Below are 13607 nucleotides of genomic sequence, written 5' to 3'. Positions count from 1 at the left end.
GTAACCGTGATATGCGTGGTGTCTTCTCATCCACATGGAGCCAATGGACAAAGTCATTTTGATTGTCATTATGAGAGCCAACTTTTTTTTTTTTTTTTTTTTTTTTTTAGCAATACCCTTATTTGATACTACATTGCTATTTTCACCTGTTATGCTTTTATACACATGTACTGTGGGTACTCCAATATACTTTATATTATTTTTTTTGACCTATGGTCTACTATTTACGCTCTCCATGTGTGGTTTGTCCTCTAGCCCAACCAGGGGTTAGGACTTGGGTCATTTTTAACCCCTTAACGACCAAGGACGAAAATGTACGTCATGGTCGGCTGCTAGTTCCCGCACCATGACGTACATTTTCGTCCGCATTTCAAACTGTCACTCTGTGTAAACACAGAGTGACAGACCCGCGCTGACAGTTGTCCCCGACAGCTGAGACATCAGTCTTGCCGGACAGCGGACCATCGCCGCTGATTTCGGCAGTTAACCCCTTAAGTGCGGCGACGAATTGCCGTCGCCGCATTTAAGTGGTTTGAAGCACATCAGCAGCCCCCACGAAGTGATCGTGGGGGCTACCGATGCTTGTCACGGCAATCGGAGGTCAGATAATGACCTCCGGGTTGCCATGCACGGAAGCCTCGGAGGAACAGCCTCCGGCCGTTCCTCCTCTGCTTCCTGTCAGTGTGACAGTCACGTCACAATGACAGTTAGAGTACATTACACTACGTGTGTAGTGTAATGTACTCTAGCAGCGATCAAAGCTGCAAGACTAAGTGTCCCCTAGTGGGACAAGTTAAAAAAGTAAAAAAAAGTAATAAAAATGTTTTAAAAAAAAGTGTAAAAATAAAAGTTATAAGTTCTATAAACACTAAATGCTTTTTTTCCTATAATAAGACTTTTATTATAGAAAAAAAATGAACACGTTAAAAAAGTACACATATTTGGTATCACCGCGTTCGTAACGAACCCAACTATAAAACTATGTTATTTTTCCCGCACGATGAACACCCCAAAAAAAATCAATAAAAAACTACGACAGAATCGCAATTTTTTGGGTCACCACCGCTCCCTAAATAAAGACTAAAAAGTGATCAAAAAGTCGCATGTACCCGAAAATAATACCAATAAAAACTTCTATCCGTCCCGCAGAAAACAAGCCCTTAGACAGCTTTTTTGACTAAAAAATTATGGCTCTCAGAATATGGTGACACAGAATTTTTTTTTTTTTATAAATAAGTCATTTTATTGCGCAAACGCTAAAAAAAAGGACCAAACCTATATACATATGGTATCGCCGTAATCGTACCAACCCGCAGAATAAATTAAAAATGTCATTTATTGCGTACGGTGAGCGCCGCAAAAAAAAAACCTAAAAAAACGGTGTCAGAATTCCTGTTTTTTGCTCAGGATTGCAAAAAAATTGAATAAAAAGTGATCAAAAAAAATCGCATGTACCCCAAAATGGTACCAATGAAAACTACAGATTGTCCCGCAACAAATAAGCCTTCACACCACTCTATTGATGGAAAAATAAAAAAACTTATGGCTCTTGGAAAGCGGGGAGTGAAAATCTAAAATATGAAAGCAAAAAATGGATCAGTCCTGAAAGGGTTAATTTATTTCTAATGAAAAAACGTATGACCCCATGTTGGGTATTTCCGTACTCGGGAGAAATTGCTTTATAAAAAATGGTTGTTTTTTTCCTCCTTTATCCCTTGTGAAAATGAGAAAATGCAACATTTTAGTGGAAAAAATTTTGATATTAATTTTCGCGCCCTAATTCTAATAAACTCTGCAAAAGACCCGTGGGGTCTAAATGCTCACTATACCCCTAGAAAAATTCCTTGAAGGTTTTTCCAAAATGGGGTCACTTTTGGTGGGTTTCCACTGTTTTGGTCCCTCCAGTGCATTGCAAATGCGACATGGCACCGAAAACCATTCCAGCAAAATCATAAATCCAAATGGCGCTCCTTCCCTTCTGAGCCCTGCTGTGGGTCCAAACAGCAGTTTATTACCACATATGGGGTATTGTCGTAATCGGGAGACATTGCTTTACAAATGTTGGGGTGCATTTTCTTCGTTATTCCTTGTAAATAATAAAAATTTCTATGTTTCAGAAAAAAAGTACATTTTAATTCTTACAGACTAATTTCAATATATTTAGCGAAAAACCTGTGTGGTCAAAATGCTAACTATACCCCTAGATAAATACCTTAAGGGGTCTAGTTTTCGAAATGGGGTCGTTTATGGGGAGTTTCTATCATTCTGGCAGCTCAAAGCCTCTCCAAATGTACATTGGGGCCTAAAACATTTTCAAGCAAAATATGAGTCCTGAAAGCCTCCGGGTGTTCCCTTCCTTTGGGGCCCTGCCGTGTGTCCAAACAACGCATTAGGGCCACAATGTGGGTATTTTTGAAAACAGGAGAAAGAGGGTGATAGATTTTGGGGTGTGTTTCTTCATTTTCATGGTCGCTTTACAAAGAAATCGGTCTTCAAACAAATACTTTTATGAAAAAAGTGAAATTATTATTTTTTTCACCTGATATGCATTAAATTTAGCAAAGAACTGTGGGGTCAAAATAATTACTATACCCCTAAATAAATACCTTATGGGGTCTAGTTTTCTAAATGGGGTCATTTATGGGGAGTTTCTATCGTTCTGGCAGCTCAAAGCTTCTCCAAATGTACAGTGGGGCCTAAAACATTTTCAAGCAAAATATGAGTCCTGAAAGCCTCCGGGTGCTCCCTTCATTTTGGGTCCTGCCGTGTGTCCAGGCAGCGCATTAGGGTCACAATGGGGGCATTTTTGAAAACAGGAGAAAGAGGGTGATAGATTTTGTGGTGTGTTTCTTCATTCTCATGGTCGCTTTACAAAGAAATTGGTCTTCAAACTGATACTTTTATGAAAAAAAGTGAAATTATTTTTTTTTTTCACCTGCTATGTATTAAATTTAGCAAAAAACTGTGGGGTCAAAATACTTACTATACCCTTAGGTAAATACCTTAAGGGGTCTAGTTTTCTAAATGGGGTCATTTGTGGGGGTTTCCATCACTCTGAGACCTATGAGCCTCTGAAAACCTGGCTTGGTGCCGGAAAACAAAATGTACTTCAAAATTTATAAAATTATTATTCAATTTGTAAGTCCTCTAAATTGCTGAAAATTAATTTTATTTTTTTAAAAGTGCTGCCAAAATGGAGTAAAGAGATAGAAATATATATTTAATTAAAAAAATTGTACAGTATGTGTGTACATATGTGACATATTGCAGTTAAAAATAGGGGAAAATGGTAATTTTTACAAAATTTCTTCCATTTTTCTATTTTTTAATTAATTTCCGCAAATCGTATCAGTCTACTTTTACCACTAAAATAAAGTACAACATGTGACGAAAAAACAATGTCAGAATTACTTGGATATTCAAAACTTTCACAGAGTTATTCTCTGATAAAGTCACACATACCAGATTTGACAAATCTGGCTTGGTCATTAAGGTACAAACATGCCCGGTCATTAAGGGGTTAAAGGCTCTTAATTGTTGTGTTTTTTTTTGTGTTCATTGATGTTCTAAAATAGAGACTCTATTTACTTAAGCGGTGCAGTCTAGTATACGTGTTTTTCTTTTAGTTAAGTTCTCATTGTCTTCAGCATACATTGACTGGCACTCTCCTTTATGTATATTTTTAGTGGTGCCTGCTGTCTCTTTTGCAATGCAGATGCTTCCCTTGCCGGCAAGGAGTTGTGGGCATCTGTGCAGTAGATGATTTATGTCCGTTCTTTTCGGTTCCAAGCCATGTGGACTGCTTTGGGACGTCCCATCGTCTGTGTCCTCCAATAAGATGAACGATAAAATAGGATTTTTTAAGTACTCAACTTGTAGCAATTTTCTCATCCATTTCATTGGGGGTCACAACTCCCACCCTTTTTGGTTAAGAAGTTAAGGTTGTCTGTGAGACATGGTTTTTATATAATTGTTCTATTAAATAGTGTTCAGCTTTTTGACTGACTGACTGACTGACTGACTGTAGGAGGGGCCAACATTTTTTATTTAGTGTCACGCCTGCTAGTGGGATTCGTATATTCCCATGGTCTGTGCCACCAATGGACTAAACTAGAAAGGATTTTTTTGAGTGCTCACTGTAAAATCCTTATTTTATTATTGCTCTACCACATGCTTTACACTGCAGCTCAGCTTGGCTGTGAAGTATAAGCAGGAATTCAGTGCCTATATATAGTGTCTCTTTATTTTCCAGCACGACTTCATGTGCCCACTGCACAATATGCCCTGGTGGACTGGAATCTCTGGAAGTTGGCTCCGTAGAGTGCACCCTATGTCGTCCTGGTAAAATACACAATTAGGTTGATATTAATGTATTAATATTATTGGGAGGGGGGAAATAACTATTGCAAAGATGTTTGCTGCTAAGACAAGCCAGCAACCCCCTTAAACTATGTGTGTTCTCCACATAACCCAGTAGGACATATGGAGAACATTGGGGAGGTCCCATTTTAGGACTGTCCACTATTTATCCTGCAAAGAGCAGCTCTCGTGGACCCAGTGCATTCATGAAAACTTCTGAGGAAACTTGAAGTTACCAGATCAGGCCCAGTTGTTTCCTTTACATTAGGTAATCATACAGATGGGACTGACAAATGGGAGCAATTGCACCCACAAAACAGTCCCCTGAAGCGGCAGTCAAGAGGGGAGAATCACAGGTTCATTTGGTAATACTGGATGACAATGAATTATTAGATTTGCTTATGAACATATTAGATGGATTCCCTTCTGTGGGCAATCTTGGACATCAGTGAGTCCTCTGGGTGCCTCTTAATGACCAACACCACTCCACCATTATTTCTCCGAAAGATCCTTGTAGAAGGGTCTCTTTATTATATATACATATCTCCTACTCCCTGATATTTTGTTGGGTTCTATTGCACTAATTTTTTGAGCCTTAATGCTACATCTGTAGGATACTTCGTAGCATGACCTTTTCCATTGAAATGTATGGGAGGTGTAGTGTGTTGAAGATGTAGGTTCTCGGTTTGTGTGTTCTTCCTGTACTATATCTGTATTTTCTCACCGAACTAGGAATGTATAAAGGACCTGGAGACGACCGATGCAAGTATTGCCGTGATGGCTATTACCAGGTGAACTGGGGAGGAGAACGTTGTGAAGAGTGTCCTATAGATCACTACTGTCCTGTAAGTATTTTAAAGGGTTTATCCCATGAATAATTTTTATACAAAAGTCTAGTCGTGTTTTTTTTTTGTTTTCTTCCCTGTGTCCTCCAAGGTGCTGCTGCTAATCTGTGCTGCTTGGGGGAGTGATTCGGAGTAGTCCGCTCTTATTTTATTTTTCCCTGCAGATAGATAACACAGGATACAGAGTAGTAAAGAGATATATATTTACAGTATGCACTACCTTATTGATTTTTCATTAATTTCTAAGGACTGAATAGGCATATGCAGGGTTTATATCTACTGTCCAGATACACCGTTTTACAAGCCTAATAAGCTGAGAGAGTCTCTCCTTCATGCTACTGCAGAGGCTCTGATTCTTTCCTGACAAGCAGAAAGCTGTGTTTATTGGCTGATCTGCAGTGAACAGAAAATTACTATGCAAAGACCTGGCTGTGTGGAGAGTGACTGAGCATGTGTGCCCACTGGCATTAAGCTCATTAGGTGGACGCACACATTGCTATACACTTTGAACACCAGGTGGTGCCATACTATGTAAGTAAATATCCTAATGCTTCATTGGATAATTTTTATTTTTTTTAATAACGTTTAAATGGCGAACATTATTATTATTTTATTTTTTTTTATGAACATTTTGTTTTTAAATGAATATAATTAATGGTGGGACAACCCCTTTTAATGACCATGATAGTATATGTGAATAAACATAAATAAGAGGCGGGAGAGGGTTATGGGGTTAAGCATCGCCTCTTGACCATAGACCGCTCTTGTATCTTGACTCTGCGCTCTTAGGGCTCATTCAGATGAGCGTGTATCTAGTCCGTGTGACGGCCGTTAAAACAACGGCCATCACAGGGACTCCTGTATTTCAATGGGGCCGTTCACACGACTGTTTCAACGGAGAGTGTGAAGGGTCGGTAAAAAAAAAAAGGACCTGTCCTATTTTATTGCGTGTCACGCATCCATCCATAGACTCTAGTCTATGGGGGATCTATGATAACGTGTCCCTCACGGGTGCTCCTCAGACGTGAAAAACTGCAGTTTTTCATGTCTAAGGCTATATTCACACGAACGTATGCCAACCTCAAAGTGATTGTCCAGTCATCAATTTCTCCACTTTGACGGCCAATTCCTCGCCCACACTGGACTTGTCTGACATCCATGCATAGGAATGGATGGTGGGCACCTGGCACTGTTCTGGTGGTGCTGCATAATTTTAGATAAAACAGGTGTGTTGGCTCCTCTTCATTGACCGTCTCTCACCAGTGGCTCAGGAATAATATGAATGGAGCCAGGATGGATGTGCATCGTGTAGGAAGACCAGCTCGGTATGAGGCAAGTTGGCCAGGCTTCCTGGAGTATGTTCCTGCTTTACTGTTGCTAGTTTTACAGTAATAAGTTGCATGTTAAAAGCAGGAAGGCTCCTAGGACTGGGGTTGAACAAAAAGCCGTGTTTGTAAAAAGGAGACTTCATGTGCCAAATCTTTTTGCACTGTTTGTACTGAAAAATTAGTGGAGTCCTCTTCTCTGGTAAGAAATAAGAAGTTATGGATACAGTCAGGTGTTTTTCCATTCCAATGCATGGATGTCGGACAAGTCCAGTGTGAGCGAGGAATTGGCCTTCAAAGTGGAGAAATTGATTCTTTCTTTTCTCCGGATCAAAACTGTGGAGCAAGATTCTATTTCTCCTTCAGGACACTGAACGTCTCTTTAAAGAGGCTCTGTCACCACATTATAAGTGCCCTGTCTCTTACATAATGAGATCAGCGCTATAATGTAGATGACAGTAATGCTTTTATTTTAAAAAACGATCTATTTTCACCACTTTGAGCGATTTTAGATTTATGCTAATGAGTTTCTCAATGGACAACTGGGCGTGTTTTACTATTGACCAAGTGGGAGTTGTACAGAGGAGTGTATGACGCTGACCAATCAACATCATGCACTTCTCTCCATTCATATAGGCAGCGCATAGGGATCCTTTTAGATCAGTATGTGCTGTCTTATACTAACACATTAACGATATTGAAGTGTTTAGACAGTGAATAGACATTCCACGGGATGTCTATTCACAATCCCGACACTTCGTTAATGTTTCTGTGGTACTTACAGCAGAGCAAGCGTAATATCGTTGTAACCTGTCCTCTACAGCGTGATCTCGCAAGATTACGCTTGCTCTGCTGTAACTACCACAGAAAAATTAACGAAGTGTCGGGATTGTGAATAGACATCCCGTGGAATGTCTATTCACTGTCTAAACACTTCAATATCGTTAATGTGTTAGTATAAGACAGCACATACTGATCTAAAAGGATCCCTATGCGCTGACTAAATGAATGGAGAGGAGTGTATGACGCTGATTGGTCAGCGTCATACACTCCTCTGTACAACGCCCACTTGGTCAATAGTAAAACACGCCCAGTTGTCCATTGAGAAACTAATTTGCATAAAGCTAAAATCGCTCAAAGTGGTGAAAATAGTTTTTTTTTAAATAAAAAGCATTACTGTCACCTACATTATAGCGCCGATCTCCTTATGTAGGAGATAGGGCACTTCTAATGTGGTGACAGAGCCTCTTTAAGGCAATCGGGGCTAACGTGAAGTTGGAGGAACATAAGGAGGCTTGCTTGATTTTCGATGTTATGTTTGAGGGCCTGGACTCCAATGAAAAGCGAGTGTTCCCTAATCCTAAAAACACTTGGCGTCTGATCAAAAATGTGGAAGAAAACGGAGAAAGTTGAGAAATCTATCTATTCCTTTTGAGGAAGAAACTGCAGCTTGGGACGGACCACCTCAAATAAATGCACCAATAACCAAAGTGTCTGGTAAATCCTCTTTACCCTTTGAGAATGTGGGTTTTCACAAGGACCCCATGAACAAATAAGTGGATGGGTTTCTCCATAAGCGCTTGGAAGTAGCTATGGCAGACTTAAGTCCAACATTGCTGCCACTTGTATAGGCAATGACCTGGCAATACAAGGGATCCGCTAGGGATGCACCTTAAGAATAAACTTCCCAGAGAAAAGTTGTTGGATTCTCTTCTTACTCTAAAGAAAGCCGCTGAATTTAGATGCGTGAGACTTTTCCTGTCGTCGTCTTTCTAGCTCTGCGTGCAGGGCCCTCTGGTTGAAATCTTGGTCATGGGTTAAAAAAACCCGCTATGTGCGATTTCCCCCTATCTAGATAACGCTTTAGAAAAGGTGGCTGAGGAGGCCTAGAGAGGAGAGACCAGATGGAAATTCTCCTGAAAAAGTCCTGGGAGTTGTTTGAATTCCCAGCATCAGGAGATCATTTAAGTCTTCCTGATGGTGACGGAGACCAGGTGGGAGACAGATTAAAGGACTTTTCTCCAGCCTGATGCAACCTATCGGGAAACCAGTCAGTCCCAAGCATCATACGAGAAGGGTTAGGCCATGTTCACAACACTGACTGGCATTTTACACTGCGCTACAGAAGTATGTATATTGTAGAAGTGATCAAACGACTGCATATTCAAATCCCATAGTGTGACTGAAATAAAAGCTCAACCGAATGTATAGATTTTTAAAAAAAATTAACTGAAACAATTGGTGTTGCCGCATTCATAACAACTCGTACTATAATATTGTAATTTTCCATATATTTCGGGGAGCTTTGGGAGAATAAAATCTTAGCAGTCCTAAAAGCTGTACACGCTACTCACCATCCAGAGGAACATGAAAATCATGTCAGACAATACTACAACAGTGACTCACATAAACGGGCAAGGTGGTAGGAGATCCTGGAGTGTTCTGGCTCTGGAGATATTTAAACCCTTTTTTTGTTTTTTCCTGCCCCTATCAGCATTACTTTTAGACATCCTCAGCTGATACTTACTCGTCCGAGTTGAATAGTGCCGGATTCAGATTTTCTCTATGATGGTGTCTCTTTGGGGTGTCCCTCAGACTTATTTGCAACTACAACCGCAAAACCCAGATTTTACTCCCTAAATCCCCTTGATTTTCCCACAGGTGTAGACTCTCTTTCCCAGGAATGGGACTGGAAGCTAGCTGTTTCCTCCTTTAGCTATGATGCCCTGAGTCTTTAAGAAAGTCTGAGAGAGGAAAGGGGCAGTGATATTGGTTGTCCACTTTGGCCCTGAGAGCTTGGTTCCAATGGCTGAGAAAATTGTCCCTGATGGATTCTTGAGTCCTGCCAGAAGAACCAGATCTATATCCGGGTCTGGTCTTCCATCCTCAGTCAAGGGGTCTACACCCCCCAGCCTGGATTCTGAGAGAGTTCTCTTAAGATTTAGGGTACTGTAAGCCAATTAAATCAGCCATTTACCGCCGGGTCTAGAAAGCCTACATGGGGTTTTTCGAAGTTTTCATATGTCTCGCTTTCCTTAAACAAGATATTTGTAAGCTTTTTGACTTCCTCCATGCAGCACTGGATACGGAATTTAGGCTACATTCAGACGAGCGTAGCTAACCTCAGACGTGAAAAACTGCAGTTTTTCATGTGCGGGACGCTTGTCATGGATCTCTCATAGAGTAGGGAAAGACATGGCCTATTTTTTCACGGACCCATCACACACGCCGTTGAAATAAGTCGTGTGAACAGCCCCATTGAAATACATCTCCGTGTGATGGCCGTTGTTTTAACGGTCGTCACAGGGACGAGATACACGCTCGTCTGAGCCTTTAGACTAGCCACCCTGAAGGTACATGTATCTGCTCTGAGTGGCATTTTCCAGCAAAAATTGTCAGATAACCCTTGAGTGGTGAGATTTATTTAGGAAGGTTCCCGTATGTTTCTAACCGTAAGGTCTTCAATGCTAATATGGAATGTGGCTGTTGGAGGGCTAGTTGAAACCCCGTCTTGAGCCTCTTGGGGATTCCTCCTAACCCTCAAGACCTCAACTAGACCGGTAGGGGAGCTTCATGCCATTTCTACCAAATCTCTGTAGATCCAGATCCTAGATGACACGTGGGTCAGACTTTTATTTTTTTATAAATTTAAAAATCAAATGTGATTTTTGATTCACGCAGTTTCATAAATTCCAGGAGGTGATTTCTACCTTTTTGCGAAACTCCAAAGTCTAGCAAGGAGTAGGCATTTCATTGTATACATGTCAGGGGTGTCATCCAGTATCTCCTTTTCGTACCAAAGATTGTAGAAGGTCCAATAAGTACTGTGATTTAAAAATGGATGTCTGAAGGCTAGTAGATGGATTAGGCTTCGTTCACATCTGCGGCGGCTCCGTTCAGGGGTTCCGTTGGAGCTTTCCGTCAGGGGAACCCATGAACAGAACCCTGACTTAAACAAACGGAAACCATGGGTTTCCGTTTTGCATCACCATTGATTTCAATGGTAATGGATCCAGTGCAAATAGTTTTTGTCACCGTTGTGCAAGGGTTCTGTAGTTTTTGATGGAATCAATACTGTAGTCGACTGCGCTATTCATTCTGTCAAAAGTACGGAACCCTTACACAACAGAGACAAACGGAAACCATTTGCACTGGATCCGTCACCACTGAAATCAAAGGTGATGCAAATGGAAACCTACCTATGGTTTCTGATTTTCAGTCAGGGTTCCGTTCATGGGTTCCCCTGACGGAAAGCTCAGCCGGAACCCATGAACGGAGCTCCGACACAGAAGTGAGCGAAGCCTTAGGGAGACCATCTCGCTAGCCTAATCTTCGGCTGGCGTTTTTCCTCTTTAAGCTTGAGGCCTCACTCGCTTCTCACATTTTTGGGCTTAGGGAGGCTTCTCTTGAACTGATCTGCAGTCTGGTCCTCTCCTATCCTCTTTAGAAACTATAGGTTGGATATTAATACTGGGGCTGACCTATCTTTTGGGTGTAAGGTTCTCCGGACTATTGTAGGTCTCGCTTGTGCTGCTGAGGTTAATAAAATGAAATTACCGGTAAGCGCCTAAATAAATGTAGGCCGTTGTTTACGGTTAGTGTAAACTGATCATGTTCCTCCTTTACTGTATCAGTATTTCAATTGTTCTTAGTACGTACAATAAAACAAATTTGGCTGTAGACGCATACATAGCAGAGAGGGGGCCTCATATGAAGTTTTAATTGGCCTGCAATTATAGTGTTGAGTTTTGCCACCTAAGACAGAAGGGTTTAGTGTTTTATTTCCCCCTTCACGCACGTTCCATGACTCTTGAGACAATTTATCAACTCCCTTGTTTTCTAACAAAGTTTTTTTTCTTGAGGGGAGTCCTGCACAGGTTCTTGTCACCTAGTAGCAATGGGGATGGGACAAACCAGGACTGGGCCTCCGATTTCCAAATACTTTGTATACTCTGCCAGGGACCTTTTACCTAGCTCAGGAAAAGAGAATCTCGCTTTATCACAAGCCTGTATTAGTTAGGTGGGCCAGAGCTCTAACCGTGGTTAGAATTGCTGCTGTTGGTTCACGGTCATCTAGTTTGCAATGGATAAATCTTTGTTCTACCTTGATCCACGCTTCCACTTAGTGGACTTCAAGTATTCCTGCCAGCGCAGCCTGAAATATAAGCATGGAACATTTGCTATCATCCATCCTGCTATGATTTTATCCTGGGATTATATAGTATGGTTGATATGGGGGGGGGGGGTGGAGGCAGGCAGGCAAAGGTCCTTCAAGTTCTACCAGTTGAGGGATGGGGGATGACTGGAAGGAAAAGTTGAGGTAGTAAAAATGTATGTCAAATACACCTAACCTTCTATAACTTCATGGTTCTTTCTTCTCTCCTGTGCAGACTCCAGACATTAATCCCATCACTTGTCCTGAAGATGCTTTTTGCCCCGGTGGAAGTGTAGAGCCAAGTTATTGCATGGAGACGTTCTTGCGAAAGGATGGAGTATCCTGTAGACTGGCACCTTTCACAATCGTAATACTTGTTGTTTGTTCAGTTGGTAAGTTGAGTACATTAGAGTGGGTGTTGTGGTGGTCTATTTACGATGGTCCAAAAATGGAAGAGGCTCTGCTATTTCGGGACTATCTTGGCCAGTCGAATAGCTTCAATTGCTGCACTTGTCTAGAGTGTCGCATTTAGATGTATGTGACAGGCCACCAAATGTAGGACTACACATAGGCTTCGATGTTCTTTAGATGCTACTATGTACAACGCTGTTATTGTTTCTCTCTACAGTAATAGTTCTTGGCGTAATCTACATCGTTCGAAAGCAGAAACAGATGTCTAGAAGAAAACGCTTTATAGGTTTCAGCCCCAAATCTCCTCTTCTTCATTCGAATAGATCCTCGAGTTCTATCTATGGGATTGCTTATGACGCAGAACCGATGTACGCTGGATGGTAACAAGCGTGTTGACCCGATGTTCTGCAACCTGTGGTCGCTGGATGGTGACATGTTGGTGTTGAGCTATATACCACTATGTTCACTGGATGGTGACCTGCAGGTTTTTCTACGAACTTGAATCGACATTTGTTTTTCTCCCACTTTCATTTATGAAACAAACTTCCTTTGTACAGCATGTGAATAGTCTTTATTTAAGGTTCCTGAATGTTCTTTAGTGCTTGTGTAGTCCTGTGATGTTATTTATAGTCTGTAAAATGTGTCTACTCTATACATGTGACTTAAGGGCTTGTTTTTCAGCCATATTTGTTTTTTGTTCCTGTCTATTTTTAGGTTATCCTCTTATTTAGTTCTGTTTTGGGTTAGTAAGTATCTGCCGGAACACTGAGCCTAAATAATGGTCTTATAAACAAACCCTTGGTATTTAACTTTCTTTTTTTTTAGGTTCGCTGGCCATTTTGTGAAATGTTACAAAACATTATTTTACTAAAACTGGAGAATACTTTTCAGTGAAATGCACAAAAATTTGGCAAAGTATAACTTGGCGTTGGGTGTTTTGTATTCTGATGCTGTGCATGGATCTTGCCCATGGGCCATGAATATGCAAAAAGTGGCTCCTTTGTATGAACCAACAGCATCAAACCCAAACCTTGGCATAGTCTGTGTATATTTGGGCACCCTGCCATTACTTGATGCCTATCTGTAAGACCTACTCCAAGCAGCCCTGTAGGAATCTGGCCAAGGCAAGGGAGGTACTTTTTTTTTTTTAATTTTTGATCTGGCCTAGAAACTGCAAATCAAGTCGAGGCTTCTATAAACGAGGTGAGGCTGAGCTTGCTTGGTCACCATTGAATAGTGGGGAAGGTTTGTGTTGCAGGAAGCTGCTGCCCAGCATATGTCCTGACTCTTCCCGAACGCTTGTTTTCATCCAGCAATGGTAATTAAAATAATTTTGCCTACCTAAAATGCAGACCAAGTTAGGTGGCACATGTACAATGGTGTTTGAGACTCATTCTCCAGCCCATCATTGCCAAAAATGGGAACCATTCCCAACACAGGCGAGAAGGGAAACACCTGTCAGAGAGAGAGATATTTTGCCTTCTCATCTATTCTAAGGGTATGTGCACACGT

At 41.1% G+C, this 13607-nt stretch overlaps 1 protein-coding gene across 1 annotated transcript in view; it reads left to right on the top strand.

The window, feature by feature from the left end:
• Positions 1–13607, top strand: part of LOC142723704 (uncharacterized) — a 31725-nt gene extending 18118 nt beyond the window's left edge. Inside the window, exons 6-9 of the mRNA XM_075848936.1 lie at positions 4253–4341; positions 5092–5204; positions 11920–12076; positions 12313–13607. Of these exons, the coding sequence (XP_075705051.1) occupies positions 4253–4341; positions 5092–5204; positions 11920–12076; positions 12313–12479 (526 nt within the window). The 3' untranslated portion in view covers positions 12480–13607. The remainder of the gene's footprint in view (positions 1–4252; positions 4342–5091; positions 5205–11919; positions 12077–12312) is intronic.

The sequence above is a fragment of the Rhinoderma darwinii genome, chromosome 1 (genome assembly GCF_050947455.1).
Source record: "Rhinoderma darwinii isolate aRhiDar2 chromosome 1, aRhiDar2.hap1, whole genome shotgun sequence".
NCBI classification, from domain to species: domain Eukaryota; kingdom Metazoa; phylum Chordata; class Amphibia; order Anura; family Rhinodermatidae; genus Rhinoderma; species Rhinoderma darwinii.
The sequence above is the reverse complement of the archived record's forward strand: the minus strand, read 5'-3'. Positions and strand labels throughout refer to the sequence as shown.